Source organism: Talaromyces rugulosus, chromosome III (assembly GCF_013368755.1).
Source record: "Talaromyces rugulosus chromosome III, complete sequence".
Lineage (NCBI taxonomy): Eukaryota > Fungi > Ascomycota > Eurotiomycetes > Eurotiales > Trichocomaceae > Talaromyces > Talaromyces rugulosus.
Window position 1 is genome coordinate 678,954 of NC_049563.1, and position 17,079 is coordinate 696,032.

General features: G+C 38.7%; 2 protein-coding genes across 2 annotated transcripts; both read right to left on the reverse strand.

Annotated features, from left to right (window-relative positions):
- Positions 1-7,659: 7,659 nt before the first annotated feature.
- On the reverse strand, positions 7,660-8,257 carry TRUGW13939_05096 (uncharacterized protein; the record flags this gene model as incomplete). The annotated part of the gene is made up of 3 exons (XM_035488261.1): positions 7,660-7,829; positions 7,887-8,113; positions 8,196-8,257. The coding sequence occupies 3 exons, from the start codon at positions 8,255-8,257 to the stop codon at positions 7,660-7,662; spliced, it is 459 nt and encodes a 152-aa protein (XP_035344154.1).
- Positions 8,258-10,064: 1,807 nt separating this feature from the next.
- On the reverse strand, positions 10,065-12,511 carry TRUGW13939_05097 (uncharacterized protein; the record flags this gene model as incomplete). Its single annotated transcript, XM_035488262.1, has 6 exons — positions 10,065-10,175; positions 10,248-10,292; positions 10,361-11,213; positions 11,275-11,875; positions 11,991-12,175; positions 12,240-12,511. The coding sequence occupies 6 exons, from the start codon at positions 12,509-12,511 to the stop codon at positions 10,065-10,067; spliced, it is 2,067 nt and encodes a 688-aa protein (XP_035344155.1).
- Positions 12,512-17,079: the final 4,568 nt, after the last annotated feature.

A 17,079-nucleotide genomic window follows, 5' to 3' on the forward strand; every position in this document is an offset into this window, starting at 1 on the left:
TTTCTCATGTAACTAGCGGAGAAGGTTCTTTCTCTTCCTCTTTCCCTTCTCATATTTAATTTTCTCGTTGCAGAGTACTCTTAGAGAATAAGAATCAACTCATTATCACATAAAACCAAACATCACTTCCTTTATCTTTTACTCAAGACTGCAAAGCTTATACAGCAGTATCAGCAATCTAACTATCACTCAAGCTACATCTTAATCCTTTTATTATATCACCGCTAAACCTAGAAGACCAAGATGATACGACCAGTAAACATAGATAAAAATCACCAAAGACCAGTGCAAGAAGCACAGATAGACCTAATAGAGACAAATAAGTCGAGCAAAGCACTAGGATATTGTTTAACCTTTAGTCTAGAGAACCTTAAACTAGATAAACATCTATCACCTATACAGATGAACAAATAAGAATTTTTGTCACTTTACCACACTGATCCCCAAAGGTTATTCAACTAGATATACAAACAACAAGACAAGAGTACACAGCAAGCAGAAAATCTAAGAATCTAGAACGAGAAAGAACAATAGAGCCTGATAGTCAAAGTCGCTAACCTTAAACAGACCATCTATGACCAGATAGCTGCTATAAAGAAGCTTATTAAGGAGTACGACACTACTTAGGATAGAGCTAATAAAACTAGATAAAGTATTCTAGCTCCAGAAGGGAAGCATACTAAAAGTACCAAGTTACCAGATAGATAGATACTAATAAATAGGAAGGACCTTAAGTTTGAGTCGTGGCTTATCAATATCAAAGAGAAGCTTGAAGCCAATGCTGACCACTATTCTACTGCCTAGGCATACATAGCCTATATAAAAAGCATGTGCAAAGGAGAAGCAGCAAATCACCTACTTACTCACATAAGAAAGGACTCATCTAATCAATATCATAATATAGACAATATCTTTGACCATCTTTATACCCTGTACCAGGACACCAATAGGGTCATCAACACCAAAATAGAACTGCGACGCCTCATAATAAAAGACACCAAGTTCCAGCCTTTTCTCTCATAATTCATACTGCTTGCTCAGGATGCAGGCTTGGCCACTAGTGAGTAAAAAAAGGACCTGTTCTACAAATTATCCTTTGAGTTACAGTACGCAATGATCAAAGAAAGTAACAACCCACACGTCTCATACTAGGAATTCATCAAGAAATGCAGCACCACTGCCAATCATCTCGAGCAGATCAACACCAGTGAGAAGCGTGCACACCCATGTAAGACCAATACATATCTTAGACCTGGCAAGAGCTACCCAAATCCAGTAACTCCAAAAATAAAAAATAGATCAGAAGGCCTACCATAATTAAAATAAAAGAAGCTAATAAAGGAGAATAAGTGCTTTAACTACAAGTTGTCAGAGTACAGAGCATTTAATTGCCCTCTAAAGAAGAAAATACCAGAGCTAAAGAATCTTAAGGAAGTTAGCCCACCAAAGAGTCAGTTAAAAAACAATCATACCTAGGGAAAAACTCCTCTCTAGGCATTGCAAATGTTGATTTATCATCTTTAGACTTTTCTCAATTATTAGAAAGAGAGCAGGATAGTCTAGTCTTATCTATTCAATTAGCTAAGAATAGACTTTCTATTGTTATTAAAGCATTAATAGATACTAGAGCAAATAGTTACACTTTTCTTAATATTTTTCTTACCAAGAAGCTCGCACGCCATTTCTAAACTCACGTAATCTCCTTAGAACAACCCTATACAATGAAAAGGTATAACAGCAAGACAGCCGCACTAATTACACATCTAATATATCTAACTTTGAAGATACAAAGACGAATACAGCAGTATCTTTCTTTTCTAATATTAGAGCTAGAGAAACATAATGTTATCTTTAGACAAATATAGATGACAAAGCACAGTATCTTAATAGACTATCGCCATTATCAGTTACTCTAGCTAGAAGAGGTTTCTTTAAAAAATAAACTGTTATCTAAGTAAGACCTCTTTATCCCCAAAACAATCCTCTTCTAACCGAAGAAAGTTTCCACAGAGTATCAGAAGAATACCAATCAACAAGATAGTCTCTTTAATAAAGAAATCAGATAGGAGACTACTGGTAAAACACTATATAAGACTACATCTATGGATACTATCTTTAGATTACGTTGGACCAGCCACCGAAAGAAACAGCTTGTAACATTAGTAAAGATGAACCAATAATTGAGTAGCACGCGTAATAATCTCTTCAAAGAAAAGGTAAATCTAGTATACCACTAGAAACAAGCTAAACCTGTAAAACTGAAGCCTAAGATGCAAATAGCACTTATTAGGGTTATAGGATTTGTAAAGTACTTGAAGGATAAGAATATAACTATCTTCATAACAAGCTTCTATGAAATCAAAAAGATTATACAGGATAAACAGGAAGACTATCTAGGAATTAAGAAGCTTGCTGAGATTAGGCAGAAACTATCTAAGAGGTATCAGGAATACATAAATATATTCTTTAAACAGGAATTAGATAAGCTTCCAGATCATAAAGGCTATAATCATCAGATTGAGCTAATTAATAAGCAAGAGCTAGGTTACAGCCTCTTATACTGAATGAACCTAAAAGAGCTTGAGGCTGCACAAGAATATATCCTAGACAATCTAAATAAAGGTTTTATTATGCCTAGCAACATACCCTTCACATCACCAATTCTCATGGCATCCAAGCCAGATAGAGGACTTCGATTCTGCGTGGATTACCAGAAGCTGAACACTCTGACCAAGAAAGACCGATATCCACTACCACTAATTGAAGAAATCTTTGAGCGGCTAAGCAAGGCAAAAATATTCACTAAATTGGACATACAGCAAGGTTTCCATCGCATTAGAATGAGTTTAGAGTCAGAAGACTTGACAACCTTCTGATATTAATATAGAACATATAAGTATAAAGTGATGCCTTTTAGATTAACAAATAGACCAGCAACTTTTCAGCAACTAGTAAATGACATCTTTATAGACTATCTTAATAAGTTTCTAATAACGTTCATCAACAACCTACTGATTTACAGTGAAAATAAGCTTAAGCATCAGGCATATATAAAATTCATACTAGAAAGACTAAGAGCAGCTAAGCTATAGGCTGCAATCTATAAATGCGAATTCCATATCAAAACCATATAGTATCTAAAATTCATTATCACGCCAAAAAAAATCAAGATTGACCTAACTAAGATCAATACTATCCTAAAATAAATAGCCCTAGAAACTATACAAAGAGTGCAATTATTTCTAAAGTTCTACAACTTCTACCAGAAGTTTATACAGAAATATAATCAGATAACCAAACCCCTAAACCACCTAACTTAGATAGATATCCCCTTTATCTAAGACAACGACTACAAACTAGCATTTGAGAAGCTAAAGAAATTATTAATCAAGGCTCCAGTGTTATACCACTACTAACCAGAGCAATCAACACAGGTAAAAACAGATACCTCTAATAAAATAATCACAACAGTCTTATCACAGTATTACAAAAATAATAAATAGCATCTAGTAGCATTCTACTTAGCAATAATAATACTAGCTAAGAAGAACTATAACATTCATAATAAAAAGATACTTACAATTATCAAGATCCTAAAAAAATAGAGACCTAAGTTAATAAGACTCCAAAAAAAGAAGCAATTTAAGATCTTATCTAATTACCAAGCTCTTAAATACTTTATATCCACAAAGTCATTAAACACCCAACAGATAAAATAGTATAAATTCTTATATAAGTTTTACTTTACTCTAAAATATCAATTAGGCAAGACCAATATACTTGCAGACACTTTAACCCAATAATATAGTAATAAAGTAGGCAATCTAGACTATTAAAAAAAAATTCTACTCCTAGAAAAAGTTTTAGATAGTAGAATTATTAAGAAGCTAAACTATAGAAAATATCCATAGACTAATAACCTAAAAGCAGAAGTCTATATAATTATAATTAGGATCGATCTGGTGTCTTATACTATAATAGCTAATAAGTAATATACTACCACAGTTAAAGTAAAGAAACAAGTAAAATACTCAGGAAAGGACTGGCAAATTATCAATAAAACAGTACTATTCAAAGGCTGCTTATACATTCCTAAGAAAAGAGACCTATATATATATTTATTAAATAAGATCCATCATCAACCATCTATTACCCATCCTAGAAGGACAAAGACTCAAAGCTTAGTTAAAGAATGCTATTATTAGGAATTATAGAGTAAGAATATGAACTATTATCTAGACAACTATATAATATACAAGTGGACAAATACTTAAAGAGACCTGTCTCCTAAACTACTGAACCTATTATCTATCCTAGATCAACCTTAGCAATATATCTCAATAGATTTCATAACTTATCCACAAGACTGTAAAGGATACAACACAATATTCATAATTGTGGACCGACTTAGCAAAGCACCAGTGTCAATACCTTGTCAGAAAAAGACCACAGTTAAAGAAATAGCCCAGTTATGGTTAGAGAATATATTCCGCTGGACAGAACCCCCTAACTTTATTATATCAGACAAGGGTAGTCAATTCATATCAGAATTCTGGTTGGAGGTGTGCCACTGCCTTGGAATTAAGCTGAAGCTATTAACTGCCCACTACCCTCAGATTAATAAACAGACAGAGATCACTAATCAGTACTTATTACAGAAGCTAAGAGCATTTATAAACCATATATAGAACAACTGGTCAGACTAATTACCAATAATAGATTACACAGCAGCAACCCTATCTTAAGAGTTAATTAGACTATTGCCATTCATAGTTGAGAGAAGATACTAGCCACACACCTCATTCAATTAGAAGTCACCTGAACCACTAAAGAAACTAACCCTAAATAAAAAAGATGCTAAGTCATAGCTAGGTCAAATGCATAACACCTAGAAAATAATAAGAACAAACCTCCAGAAAAGTCAAGAGCGACAGCAGTTAATAGCCAACAGGAAACGCCAACCACTCAACTTCGATGTAGGTAATCATATCATGATTACCACGAAGCACTGGGAAACAGGGCAGCCTAATAGAAAGCTAGACATCTAAACAAATAGTCCATACCGAATCAAAAAGCAAATTAGCAACTCTTTCAAACTGGAATTACCAAACAGGATCAACGTGTATCCTATATTCTCACCAGAAAAACTAAGACAAGTAGCAACCACAAAACCATTACCAAAACAGCTAGAAAAGCCAGCAGAGCCTATCAAGGTGAATAGACAGGATAAGTGGGTGGTTGAAAAAGTATTAGACACCCAAATATGTTGGAAAAAGCTTTATTACTGGATAAAATAGTTAGATCATAACATCAATATAGAGTAATACCCAGCTAGAAATTTCAAGAACGCTCCTATCATATTAAAGAAGTACCATAACTACTACCCAGAGAAGCCAGGACCACCAAAACACCTCCAGAAATAATTAAAAACAGCGAAGGAGGACAGATTCATACCAGACAGAGAAGATAACAGCATGCTTGAGGGCAAGCATGGCCTAGAAGAAAGAGTAGTGTAACGGTCCTGACCCAGGCCTCGAGAACCAGCAGTGGCGGCCTAAGACACTACCAAAGAAAAAAAACCGAGAGTGGTACTAAGATGGGAATAACCTCATACAGAACTATAAAGGGAATAGACTGACGCATACAAAGGAATATTTCTTATATAACTAGCAGAGGAGGTTCTTTCTCTTCCTCTTTCCCTTCTTATGTTTGGTTTTCTCGTTGCAGAGTACTCTTAGAGGATAGGAATCGACTCGTCGTCACACTTTATAGTATTTTTCTTCTTACACCATCATCGTCATTATCATCATCATCGGTAAAGCATGAATGATTTAAAGCATTTTCCGTTTATGTCATTTCCTTAACGTCTAAGTGTATCATCACCCTTGTTTTTTGAGTCACCATAGTGACGGCAAATGCTTTAAAGCATGTTCTACCTCATGTTTTCTCATCATCATTTTAAATTCTTAACTGATGACTCTAATGTGTACCCTGCAATGAAAATATTACTTTATATTTTGTATTCCGAGGACCCCTAACCAATGGGCTACTTTTGAAATCACGATAAAGGCTTTCTAAGCTCAAATAGGACCTGATAAAGTAGGATTTATTATGGAACCCAAAACTAGAAAGCCGAGATTGGATTTATTAATCTTAAAAGCTTTTCTTTGGCAGTAAAAATATTAATGAATTATAGTGTCAGTGTTTATTTTAGCTGTTGGTCTGTATAATATTTTTAAGCTAGAGAATTGTGGCTCTTGGTATAGGTTTATGTTTTCTAGATTTTTTTTATTTTATATTTAAATGGTTTTTTAAGATTGCTTTTAGTGTGATTAGTTATATTGATATATAATATAAATAGAGTTCTAGTAAATATGCTTGTGTATATTTGAATTTATATTGATTACATGTTAGTATAATTCTGTGTTTCTAGCTTTTTTAGACTGTATTTGGTTGTGGAAATAACTAGTTGTGATATTAACTGTTTTAATAGTTTATTTTCTTTGTTTTTGGTTTAACAATAATGCATACCTAGTCCAATAATTTACGAAGAAGATTGATAACTGATAAACACTTATTACTTTACGCATGGGCCTTTCCCCCCTTCTTCCTAATGCGATGCGTCTGCCATTCCTGTATTTTGTTGTTACTTTATGCGTGTCGTCCTCCGTAGCCTGCTAAAAAAAAAAGTCAAGACGGCAAACAACAGGACAGTCTACGATCGTCTACCAGAAGACACTACAGATGATTTATCTCATGAACATGAGTACTTTCAGCAAAAGTCCGACTACCGTGATCAAGGGCGGAAATATAGTTCCCGTCTTTACCAAATCTCCATCATCAATCTTGTCCTACTGGCTGTCTAGTTTCTACTATTAGTAGGATTTCTTACGAAGACTATGTTTTTGCAGAGCCATAATAATAATGATGATAGCCATTTAATACAAAAAACATATGGCAGCAACGAAAAATATATGAGCCTTGATCACAAGTATGATTTTCTCTAGGAAAGCCTGGCCGTTCAAAAAGCTAGAGTAATAGCTCTGTCAAGAGATGACGAGGGCAATGTAACTCGAATTAGTGCAATCGGCATGTTAGTCTACCTACCCCAAATCATAGTGAAGAGCTGTATTTTAGCCATATAATATCACAGGTTTCACCAACTACACTGCCTTGTCTCCTTCCGGAAGGCATTTCAGAAAGCATACGAAGGAGAGAAGGTTGCGTTTGATTTCAATGAGGACCAGCATTGGCCAGACTGCCTATATTACTTGCGTGAAGTGAGACACGATATTCCAATACTAAGAATGGTGATTTCTGAACACGGCTAACAGAAAATTTCATATTCAGGCATTACACTGTCGGGCTGACGATCAGGTCGAAAGCCAACGAGTGTGGAACGGGTCGAACCGTTTTGTCGATGGGGCTTCGGATAGCGGGCAATGCAGGGACGCAAAGCCATTATATGAGCGTTTTGACAATGAAAGAGCATCTTAATATATGGAATGGAAAGGATTATTGGGCTATATTAGTCTCATGGTACACCTAATAAAAAACCCACACATCATACCAGGAAATTATCCCCAAATACAAACTATTTCTAGCTACATTTGCATCATTTTCAATACAGCCAGTGTATTTCTCATGCAATCCAAGGGTTTAACCCTTGACGAAATGTCCCCAAACTCTCGGCATCATTTGCCACGGCTCAATATTATCATGGCCAAGCTCTATAATCTTCCAGTCTCCCCCTTCCATTACGGCTTGTTCAATATTCCGACGAAGATGACAATTGCCGATCAATGGCTTCCAAAACAAATTCCAAATTCCTGTTGAAGGTGTCAGTTTATCATCATCATTATTATTACTAAAGTTGCTTTTCCAACCTTGCACCTGTCTTGTCACCCAATCTTGACTAGCTGTATGCTCCCAAAATAAGAGCTGGCCGCCCGGCTTCAACAAGCGATATATCTGCTTCGCGGCCGCGGTTGGATCTGAGACTGAGCATAATGCTTGCATGCATACAACAGAGTCGATACTCTCATCACCAATATTCCACTCTTCTAGGATGTTCTTGTCCTCGAGAGCAGCGTTTATCGGAACATAGATGTCACTGAGATGGTGCAGTTTAATCTTCTCGTTGCGAAGTTGATTAAATTCTCATTAGGCTCAATTCCATATATACGAGAAATCACTGTTTTGTCGAATCGCGAAAACTGATTTCCGGAACCTGGCCCAACTTCCAGGACCACTCCATTCGCTGCTTCTACTAAACGCGGTACAGGTGTAGCTGCTGCCTCATATGCAGCAAAATGTTGGCCGGTGCCCAATTAATTATTATCAATGAATCAAAAACACTTGTTCAGATAGATAACTAGGTAGACAGACCAAGTGTTGAATACCATGTTGCGAAACCGCGACTACGAGCCCCCTGCCAGGAAATGGAAAGGCTTTGGATAAAGTCTTTTGAAACGAGCAGCAGAGTTAGCGATGTCGCTTCCTTGAAAAGTACCATGCATTATTAGTTGCAAGCTTACACCACAGACCGTACACCATAGGCTGCCATGGTTCGATGTAAGCCTGGAATCGATTTCTCAAATTAAAAGACATGCCTGTTTAGGTATATTAAAGTTTGAAGTGCTCCAGCAGGTGTGAAGCGGGGGATTAACAGTCAATAGGAGTATATCTCTGAGAACAATACACTACCCTAAACCAAAACCGTCAACTGGTCTGTGCTAAGATAAGAGAAGCGGTCCTTTTTTCTGCTACTTCCTAAAACAGTAAGTAGATAAGCCTTGACCGGACTAACACCAAAGTACAGAGGAGTCAGGATCTAGAGAGTACAGAAAATACTTATAATTTTCAGTTTTCTCTTCTAACTAACTTGTTAAAATATTATTAAAAAGATTCTCTTAGTACTAAATTTATCAATTTTGCTTACTTTTACGGAAAAATCTTCGAAAAATTTTTAAAAAAATATTTATTAATGCTATATCACAATGTATGTAGATGATATACGATTATAAGACTTCATTAAATTAATCATTCTCTTCTCTCTCAACCTCTTCCTATTGTAATCTTATTTAGCTTATAGAATCAATAAGGCTATATACAAATTACTACATAATTATCTCTACGAAGGGATATCCGGGTTAGGTCTAGCAAGGTAGGCAGTCAGCCACCTCAGCGGGAGGATCTAGATTGAGACAAGCCTTTTCTACGGAGGTTCGCGTAAAAGTCAGAGCCCAGGGTGTAAACACTAGCTAGGACTAGTTTGGTATTATCTGACCGCTAAGCTGTTCAGTCCTGTAGGACGCGTGGATTTTTAATAGCGGCTGACGGGAAGCCCGTAGCTCTGTTCTCCACTATGGTTGTGTGGAAATAAACTGGATTATATAGAAGATATACAAGAGTTGTACAGGTGCTTTGGACATGATTATCAGTTGACACTATCGACTTGCCTACTAAAATTTACTGTTTGTTGAGCAATATTTGAAATCTAAATTTGATACATTTTCAGGAGACTCCCTTAACGCAGCTTGGAAATACAAGGGCAAAGGCCACGTAGAATAAAAACTTTCATCTTTTTCATCCTTATGTTTGATGTTCCCGTCAATAGGTTCGTTTAGTTTAGTTTTTGTTAATGAGATTGACAATTGTCACAAGGTACGGTCAATAAAAACTATTCAGCAATACCAATAGTGATGATATGATATATGATATAATACACTCTATAAACTCCCGCCTAATGAAAGTCAAAATGTGATAGATAACAATCTTATACATGTGTCTTCCTGGGTTGATAATGTACCGAATGAATAACCGCCGAAAATCGGCTTCACTTGGGGATTATGCTGTTCCGATCCAGGTCGACTTCCACCGCCTATATGTCCTGTCACATTGGAGCGCTGATGGGTGAGAGAGCCGTAGCAATAAATGTAGATATAAGTTCCATGGCGACAGGGAAGGAATTCAAAATCAAATCAAGTCGCTACTGCTTCAGTTCAATTGAACATTGAATCGTCGAGACTGCCGGTATGTATGATGGCCAATTGAACAGTCGCTTAATCACTGAATCCATGGACTGGCCTTGACGAGGTAAGCTCCTCGTCCGTATTTTTAACTGGGTGCACAAATATTGGGGGGAAGCAGAGTCGTCCATAAATATCCTCTTTCTGTAGAAATACAACTGATGGTTAGCTATTGAAACCTGAAAAAAAAACCTGGGGAAAATAAATGAAACTCACCAAAACACCCCCATCATACCACAACAGGCCTTCGGCATCTTCATGCTGTTATGAGTAAAATAATAACGTTAGTGACAGACTGCAAGTTAACAATAGTTTCATGGAGAACGTACACGAGAGCCATCTGTGTATTGACTCAGACTTGGCTTATACCCCAGCCATCGTCGAAAGAGGTCTTCCGATAGTTGAGAGGAATACATAAACGAAATGCGATACATGATACGATTTATCATATTATATTCCCAGATACTGCCCTGAGTACCACTGATTTTTTCTGGGGGGCCACGGTTGTAAATTTTGTCAAGCTCTTTCGGAGTCCACTGGCCATCGATAAAAACGGGATGTGGCACATGAACGGCTTTGAGGCCATGTTGAAGTGCCGATGTCGCGGGGGACATCTCCGAAACCACGGCCTGTCCCGCGACTATTAACGGATCATGCATCAAGTTGAGGAGATTTCTGGAGAGACGGGACATGGTGATCACAGATGTTCGTCGTGGGGTCTCGGCTTCTTGGGGGAAGCCATAGATTATGTCTCCGAATCCCCATCCTGAGTTTTGCGGATCGAATATCGGTAGGAAGGTGATCAGCTCAGGTTCTTCGCCAACTCCCCATTCAAAATTATCATCTTGCGGATTAGGAACTGGTGGCGCTGGCCCGGCCGGCCCGATCGGTTGCATTCCTTCTGCTGGAACAGGGCCCCATACACTGTCCTTTCCTAGCATTTTTGATGCAACCATATTTGAGAAATCAGACCATGATCCATGAACACCGGGGACATAGAAGTATGCGTTGCGCTCCCAGAGGTATTTCCGTGGCTGTTCTTTGGCGAATTCGACTGCTTTACCGAGAAAATGATACATATGACCGAAATTCCTAGAGTCCATTTCGAATTGCCAATAATAATCAAAATCAGAAAATATCTGAGAAAATATTTGGACTGGTTGAAAGTGCTGGAAAATTGCCCTATAGTTCAGTTGCGTGGTTAGAATCATGCTGCACCGGGTGAGTGGAGGGATAACTCTACTTGTGCTCGACTATCTTGGGATACCAGTTATTCAACATTTCATTGTTGAAAAACACTGTAAGACCCCAAAATTCTTCTGGAATGTTCGACTCTTTCAGGCGTTGAATATCTTCATCTGAAGAAATAGAAATTGAATCGTCCAAAACGTGTACCAAGAGGAAAACCTCATATTCTGCACCTGAATGAAGGGACAGTTCCATGATTAACGATCGAAGATAGTTGAAATCATTTTGTGTCCAGGTCATATCGTGCCATCCTCGTATGATCACCGCGGAGCGTGAATGGTGCTGCGGGGATTTTGGGTCGCTTGGTGGTGATCGGTCAGTTCGCGGCTGTTGTGACGCTGGAGGTGCTAACGGCAATTTCTTCTGTTCTGTTGATTCCGTTTGGTATCGATTCGAATTTTGTTCGAAACACATTCTCTGGAGGTTTCCCCAATTAACCTCATCCCAGAGGGTCGCGATAGGTCTACTGAACCCGGGGACAACGCTGCTCGTCTGTTCATCATGCCCATATGCTCCGAAGCGGCCATATCGATCTGTGCAAACATTTCCGTCTAAACCTAGTGCTTCGTAGGATCCAAACGAAGGTTTCGGAAATCCTATAAATAGTCAGAAGGAAAGAAAAAAGAAGAAGAAAGAAATGATGGCGGTTTAGTGAGAACGGCGACGTGCCTTTTTGCTTTCCCTTATAAACCTGAACCATATCCTCTGCACGGGTTTTGTCTAAAATTCGGCCTCGGGGTCCAAGACACGGCTTGAATTCGCCTTGCCATTTCTCGCGCCATTTTCTGCTATTATATTCAGGGTAAGGGTCGTAGATAAAAGGAGATGGGTGCGTTTTTGGAGTGCCGCTTTGTGAGGTCAATGATAATGTCCCCCCGAGATAAAAGTCTTCGTTTCTATAAGCGCCAAGTCAGCCCCACGAACTTCAACCAGCCTGGCGTGACTGGCAGATGATTATACCTTTGATCATGGGTAATTCCCAATATATTTTCGTCTGGAATGATATCTTGGGTGGGATCTGGCACTCTGTCGTAGGTGGGGTATTCTAGGAAATCGCCTGGTTTGAGGATAGACTTATGGCTCCATGGTGTCCAAGCAACAGAGCCCTGTTGAAAACTGAAAATCTGGAATAGAATAAATATAGTAACGGTAGCTGCTATGAGACTTTGGCGTGATTTGAGGCGAAGACGGACTATCCGACGTCGAAGAGCCAAAGCGAACGAGTTGGGCATTTTGCGGATAGAAAGAAAAAAAGTAAAAGAAACAAAAAGAATAGAAATCGTCGCGGGTCACGAAAGACAAGAAACGAAAATTATTATTAATGCGGTAGGTAGTATTCCTCAGCCGGAGAAAATAACAATTGCATCATTGCAGGGCAAAGAGCGCGAGGCAATGAGCGTAGGAACAGGAACCGACACCTACGCAGACGGGAGAAAGCTGTTTTTCTACGGTCTGCCCCTGGTCCATATAAAACGATCTACCAATGAAACGTGGGACAATCCGGGCCATAACCCTCAGCTACATCTATGCCGAGACGGTATCGAGAGCCAGCCTCGCACGTCGTTTACTATAAGCGATTGATGCGCGCGTCAATCCCTTATTATATGTTTAATTACGGATATTGTGGGTTCCCTTATATACTGTGTCACTCGCGACATGCTGCTGGACTTGATTCAACCAACCAGAGTAGATACCCGGCAACGTAACATCTGAACATTGAAATACAATGAAACCTGCCCAAGAGGATATCAACACCCAAGGCTGCCGATCAACACTAGCTCCCGTCACATTTCGCTACCATGATATCCCCAGAACGGTCCGGACGAATATACGATGGCTGTATTTATCGGCGAATACGCCCCAATTATCGAGAAAGCGATACAGCCAAGAGGGGGGTCTGAGACATCTCGGAGCTAGCTGGAATGTTGCGCAATTTGCCCGACAATGCTCCATTACGTGGTTATTCGGTACATTTTGACTTCCAGCATTATTGTGGGGCCTTCTAGGCGGCTCATCTGACCTATTACTAACTAGCAAACAAGTTCCAAGACTTGTCTAATAAAATATTGACCGCTGATGAGCTTCCTCTTTGAGGTTAGAATGGTACGTATTCGATTTCAGCTTGATTGTAACCTTGAGCAATAACTTGGTTATTAGTATGGCTTGGCCGCTAATCTAGCTCTAATAAGTTACGAGGGTTCGGCTGCATGCAGCTACTATTATTATTGTCGCAATGTGTTATTTGTAAAGGAGCTCTTAGTATAGTTGCTCGTATCTTTTTTATCTAGAACGATCTTAAGGGGCTTGCTAAAATTATACGAGAGCTCTGATTCGAGGCAGCAGTAGATTCTTAGGTAGAAACGCAGGAAGAAAAGTAGGAAGAGTCGTACGAGTTCTGGAGCTTTGTGTACTGCGGAACTGCCATTTAAGTAACTAATAGTAGTATATTAAATTAAATGAGGTTATGGGTCGTCCCTGAGTAATGACCTGGAAAGCTGCCCGGAAGCAGCTGGTGGTGGCCTGAAGCCGCCTGATCGGATGGCACCGAATACGTTAGTACTAGTACAATCTATTCAAAAGTACCGCTTTGCCGAAAAGGGACGTGGGGGCGTATCCTAGTATTGACCACAGCTTTGGCGACACGTTTCGTTCCCTTGGCGCATTATTAGAAGATCGTGGCGGTCTGACTGGTCGCGTGGTCGACTTCAAGGCCGCCCACTGCATGTCTTTCCAGCAATGATGTATCATATTATTATTATTCATTGTTCCATGGTTGCATGACCTCGTGAGGTTGACATGACCGGAGGAAGTGGACCGCGATCTAGGGCTAACCCGACTAGGTGATGTCTGTTCGTTTCATTGAGGATAGGGCTGCAAACAGAGAAGTGGGAAAAAATGGATTCCTCTCGGAGATGCCCGGATGGACAGTAATCACATGATGATTCCGCCGCATTTGGAACTAGACTGGAACCACCACAGCTGTCAGCAAATAGTAGGTAATGATTTGCAGGGGATTAATTTGAAACTAATAAATACAAAGTACGGATACTAAATATTTAAATATATATATATATGAAGAAGAAGGCTTTTTTTGTTTACGGGCATTATATGGTAACAGCAAAGGCAAAGCCAAAAAAAAAAAAATCCATTTTCAAAATACTGAAAGCGCCTCGTTTCTCATTGGCCCGGAACCTTGGAAAAACGACAAAAAATAGAATGACACCTAACCTAAAATAGATGGCGGATAAAATAATTGGCTTAGAGTCTTCAGATACCCATAAAACCCCTCAGCCCTAGTGGGAAAAGGAAATTATCTACGTTTTTAGAGTTTGATAGCGTTTGATTAGCTAGTCAGGGCATTATTATTTTAGTTTCCAGCTGCCGGAACCCATATAAATAACCGTAATGGTGGAGCGAAGCTCCACGATAAATTTTATATAACAATAATATGTTGTCTTTTTACTCTGTATATAATAAACTAAATTTTTTCCAGTTCTATATAAAATTATCTCGAACTTGCTACCGCTCTTGGCTGGCTTGCTGGCTTAAGCCACAACTAAGAACCATCGGACTCCGGAGGGGTGGTTTTCCCGGGTTCCGATTACCTTTATTTCTTATGTTTGGCTTTTGATTATTTACATGCGACATGCAAAGCGGAGCGAGAATAGCGACAGTCTTTTAGTGAATTGAATTATTTTGGGAAGTCTTTTATTATTAGGGTTCTATACGCACCCTGCCTGTTTGCAAGCAAATAACGGTTCGATATACAACCCTGCTGCATCTCATGCTAGCCCATTCCATAGGGCGATCCTATCTTCCACCACAATAATTAATGAAAACTAATAAGAATTGATTATTTAGTTATAAAAAGAAGCGTGTCAACGTCTACCCTTGTAGATTAATATTAATACTACATGTACTTGGTCTAAAACCTCTCTGTATATATATACAAACTTACGGGCCTCCCTTTTCTCGGCTGCTTTTGAATCATCAATATGTGACAGATATATATCTCCTGATATATTCTAAATTAAATTGCAGTTTATATAGAAATATTTTTTATATTTGGTAATCTAGTTATATCTTGAAGCTACAGCCAGGTAAGCTGATTAGCGAGGTTTGTAGTGAGGGCGATTTGACTGGTTTGTTTAAGTCTGTACACCGGCTAGTAAGGTTATATAAAGTGCATATGTAGCGAGGCTTGTGTGTATTGATTTGACCCATTTGACAGTGTACTTAGTGGGCCTGTAGGGTTGTAGGGCTGTAGTGAGGCTAATTTGATTGGTTTACTAAGCCTGCAAGCTTATAAGCTGATTATTATATAAGTGTACCTACAACGAAGCTAATAAGTTAGTTAGCCCGTAGTAGGGTTAATTTGACTAGTTTACCAAGCCTGCAAGCCGGTTAGTGAGATTATATAAAGTGCACCTACGGTGAGGCTGATTTGACTGGTTCAACAGTACAATACCGGAAAATGCAGGAACACGGATACCGTTCAGCAACGTTGCGGCGACGTTGTGTGGGTATGCAACATATCAATAAGACTACACACGTCTTACCATTGCAAATGTCACTACATATCCAGCTTTCTAAGCGTAGTGACTTTTTGCAACGTATTAGTAATATGGCGACATTACAAAGTCTGAAATGGTTGCAAACCACTTGCAAGTTGCAGAAATCTGATACATTGCAGAAAATTGATATGTTTATATTTCCTGACACATTGTAAATTGAATTACAATTTATATAGAAATCGCTTGTATTTTTTGTATTCTAATTAAAAATTGAGAAGTCACAGGAAGGCCTGCACCAAGGTCTGCAGGACCAATATAACAGCGTACTCAAGAAGCTCACAGCAAGGCCTGCCTGCGCGTATTGATTAGTGAGACCGTTGGCTGTGAGAGGAGGTTATATATATATCTCTGAGGGTGGTGTTGATATATATATTTACTAGGGTAAACCCTCTTAGCATAAACATGTTGATGTGTGCACGTGGTGTCTAGTTTATTTTATAGGTCTATTAATTCAAAAAATCTGTTTTCATTAGTTTCCTATATAAGTTACATGGCTGTAGAATGGTTGCAACTTTGATATATATCAATATTTTGATACATTGCAAAAATTAGTGAAATTGGATAGGTTGCAGTTTTATATTACATATTAAAACACTGATACAGTAAACAAATTAGCGACGTATTAATAATGTAACAGTAATAATGCCATCTTCTAATTAAATCCGGTTATATGACCGTTACCAAGCCTGTCAACGTTGCCGCAACGTTGCTGAACGGTATCCCGGCCCCCCAAAAGCTGGTATTGTACATGTATACTGAGGTCTATGTATACTTATTTGACCAATTTAGCAGCATACTCAGTGGGTTTATATATCTATAGTACGGCTAATTTAGCTGATTTACTAAGCCCATTTGTTGGTTAGTGAGATTATATAAAGCGCACCTACAGAAAGACCAATTTGACTGATTTGATAGTATACTAAGGCGTGTATACCGATTTGACTGATTTGAAAACTTTACTTAGGAAGTTAAAAGGCTTACCGGCCTACAGCATGGCTAAGTTGACCAATTTGACAGTGTATTCAGTGGGCCTGCAGGCTTGTAGCGAGACTGACTTGACAGATTTACTAAGCCTGTAAACTGGTTAGTAAGGTTATATAAGTGTACCTGCAGCGAGGCCGATGTAACCAGTTTGATACTGTATTAAGATCTATGCACATCTACTTGACCGATTTGACTGAGTTAATAGCTTACCTACCTGCAGTGAGGTTGATCTGACGCACTTG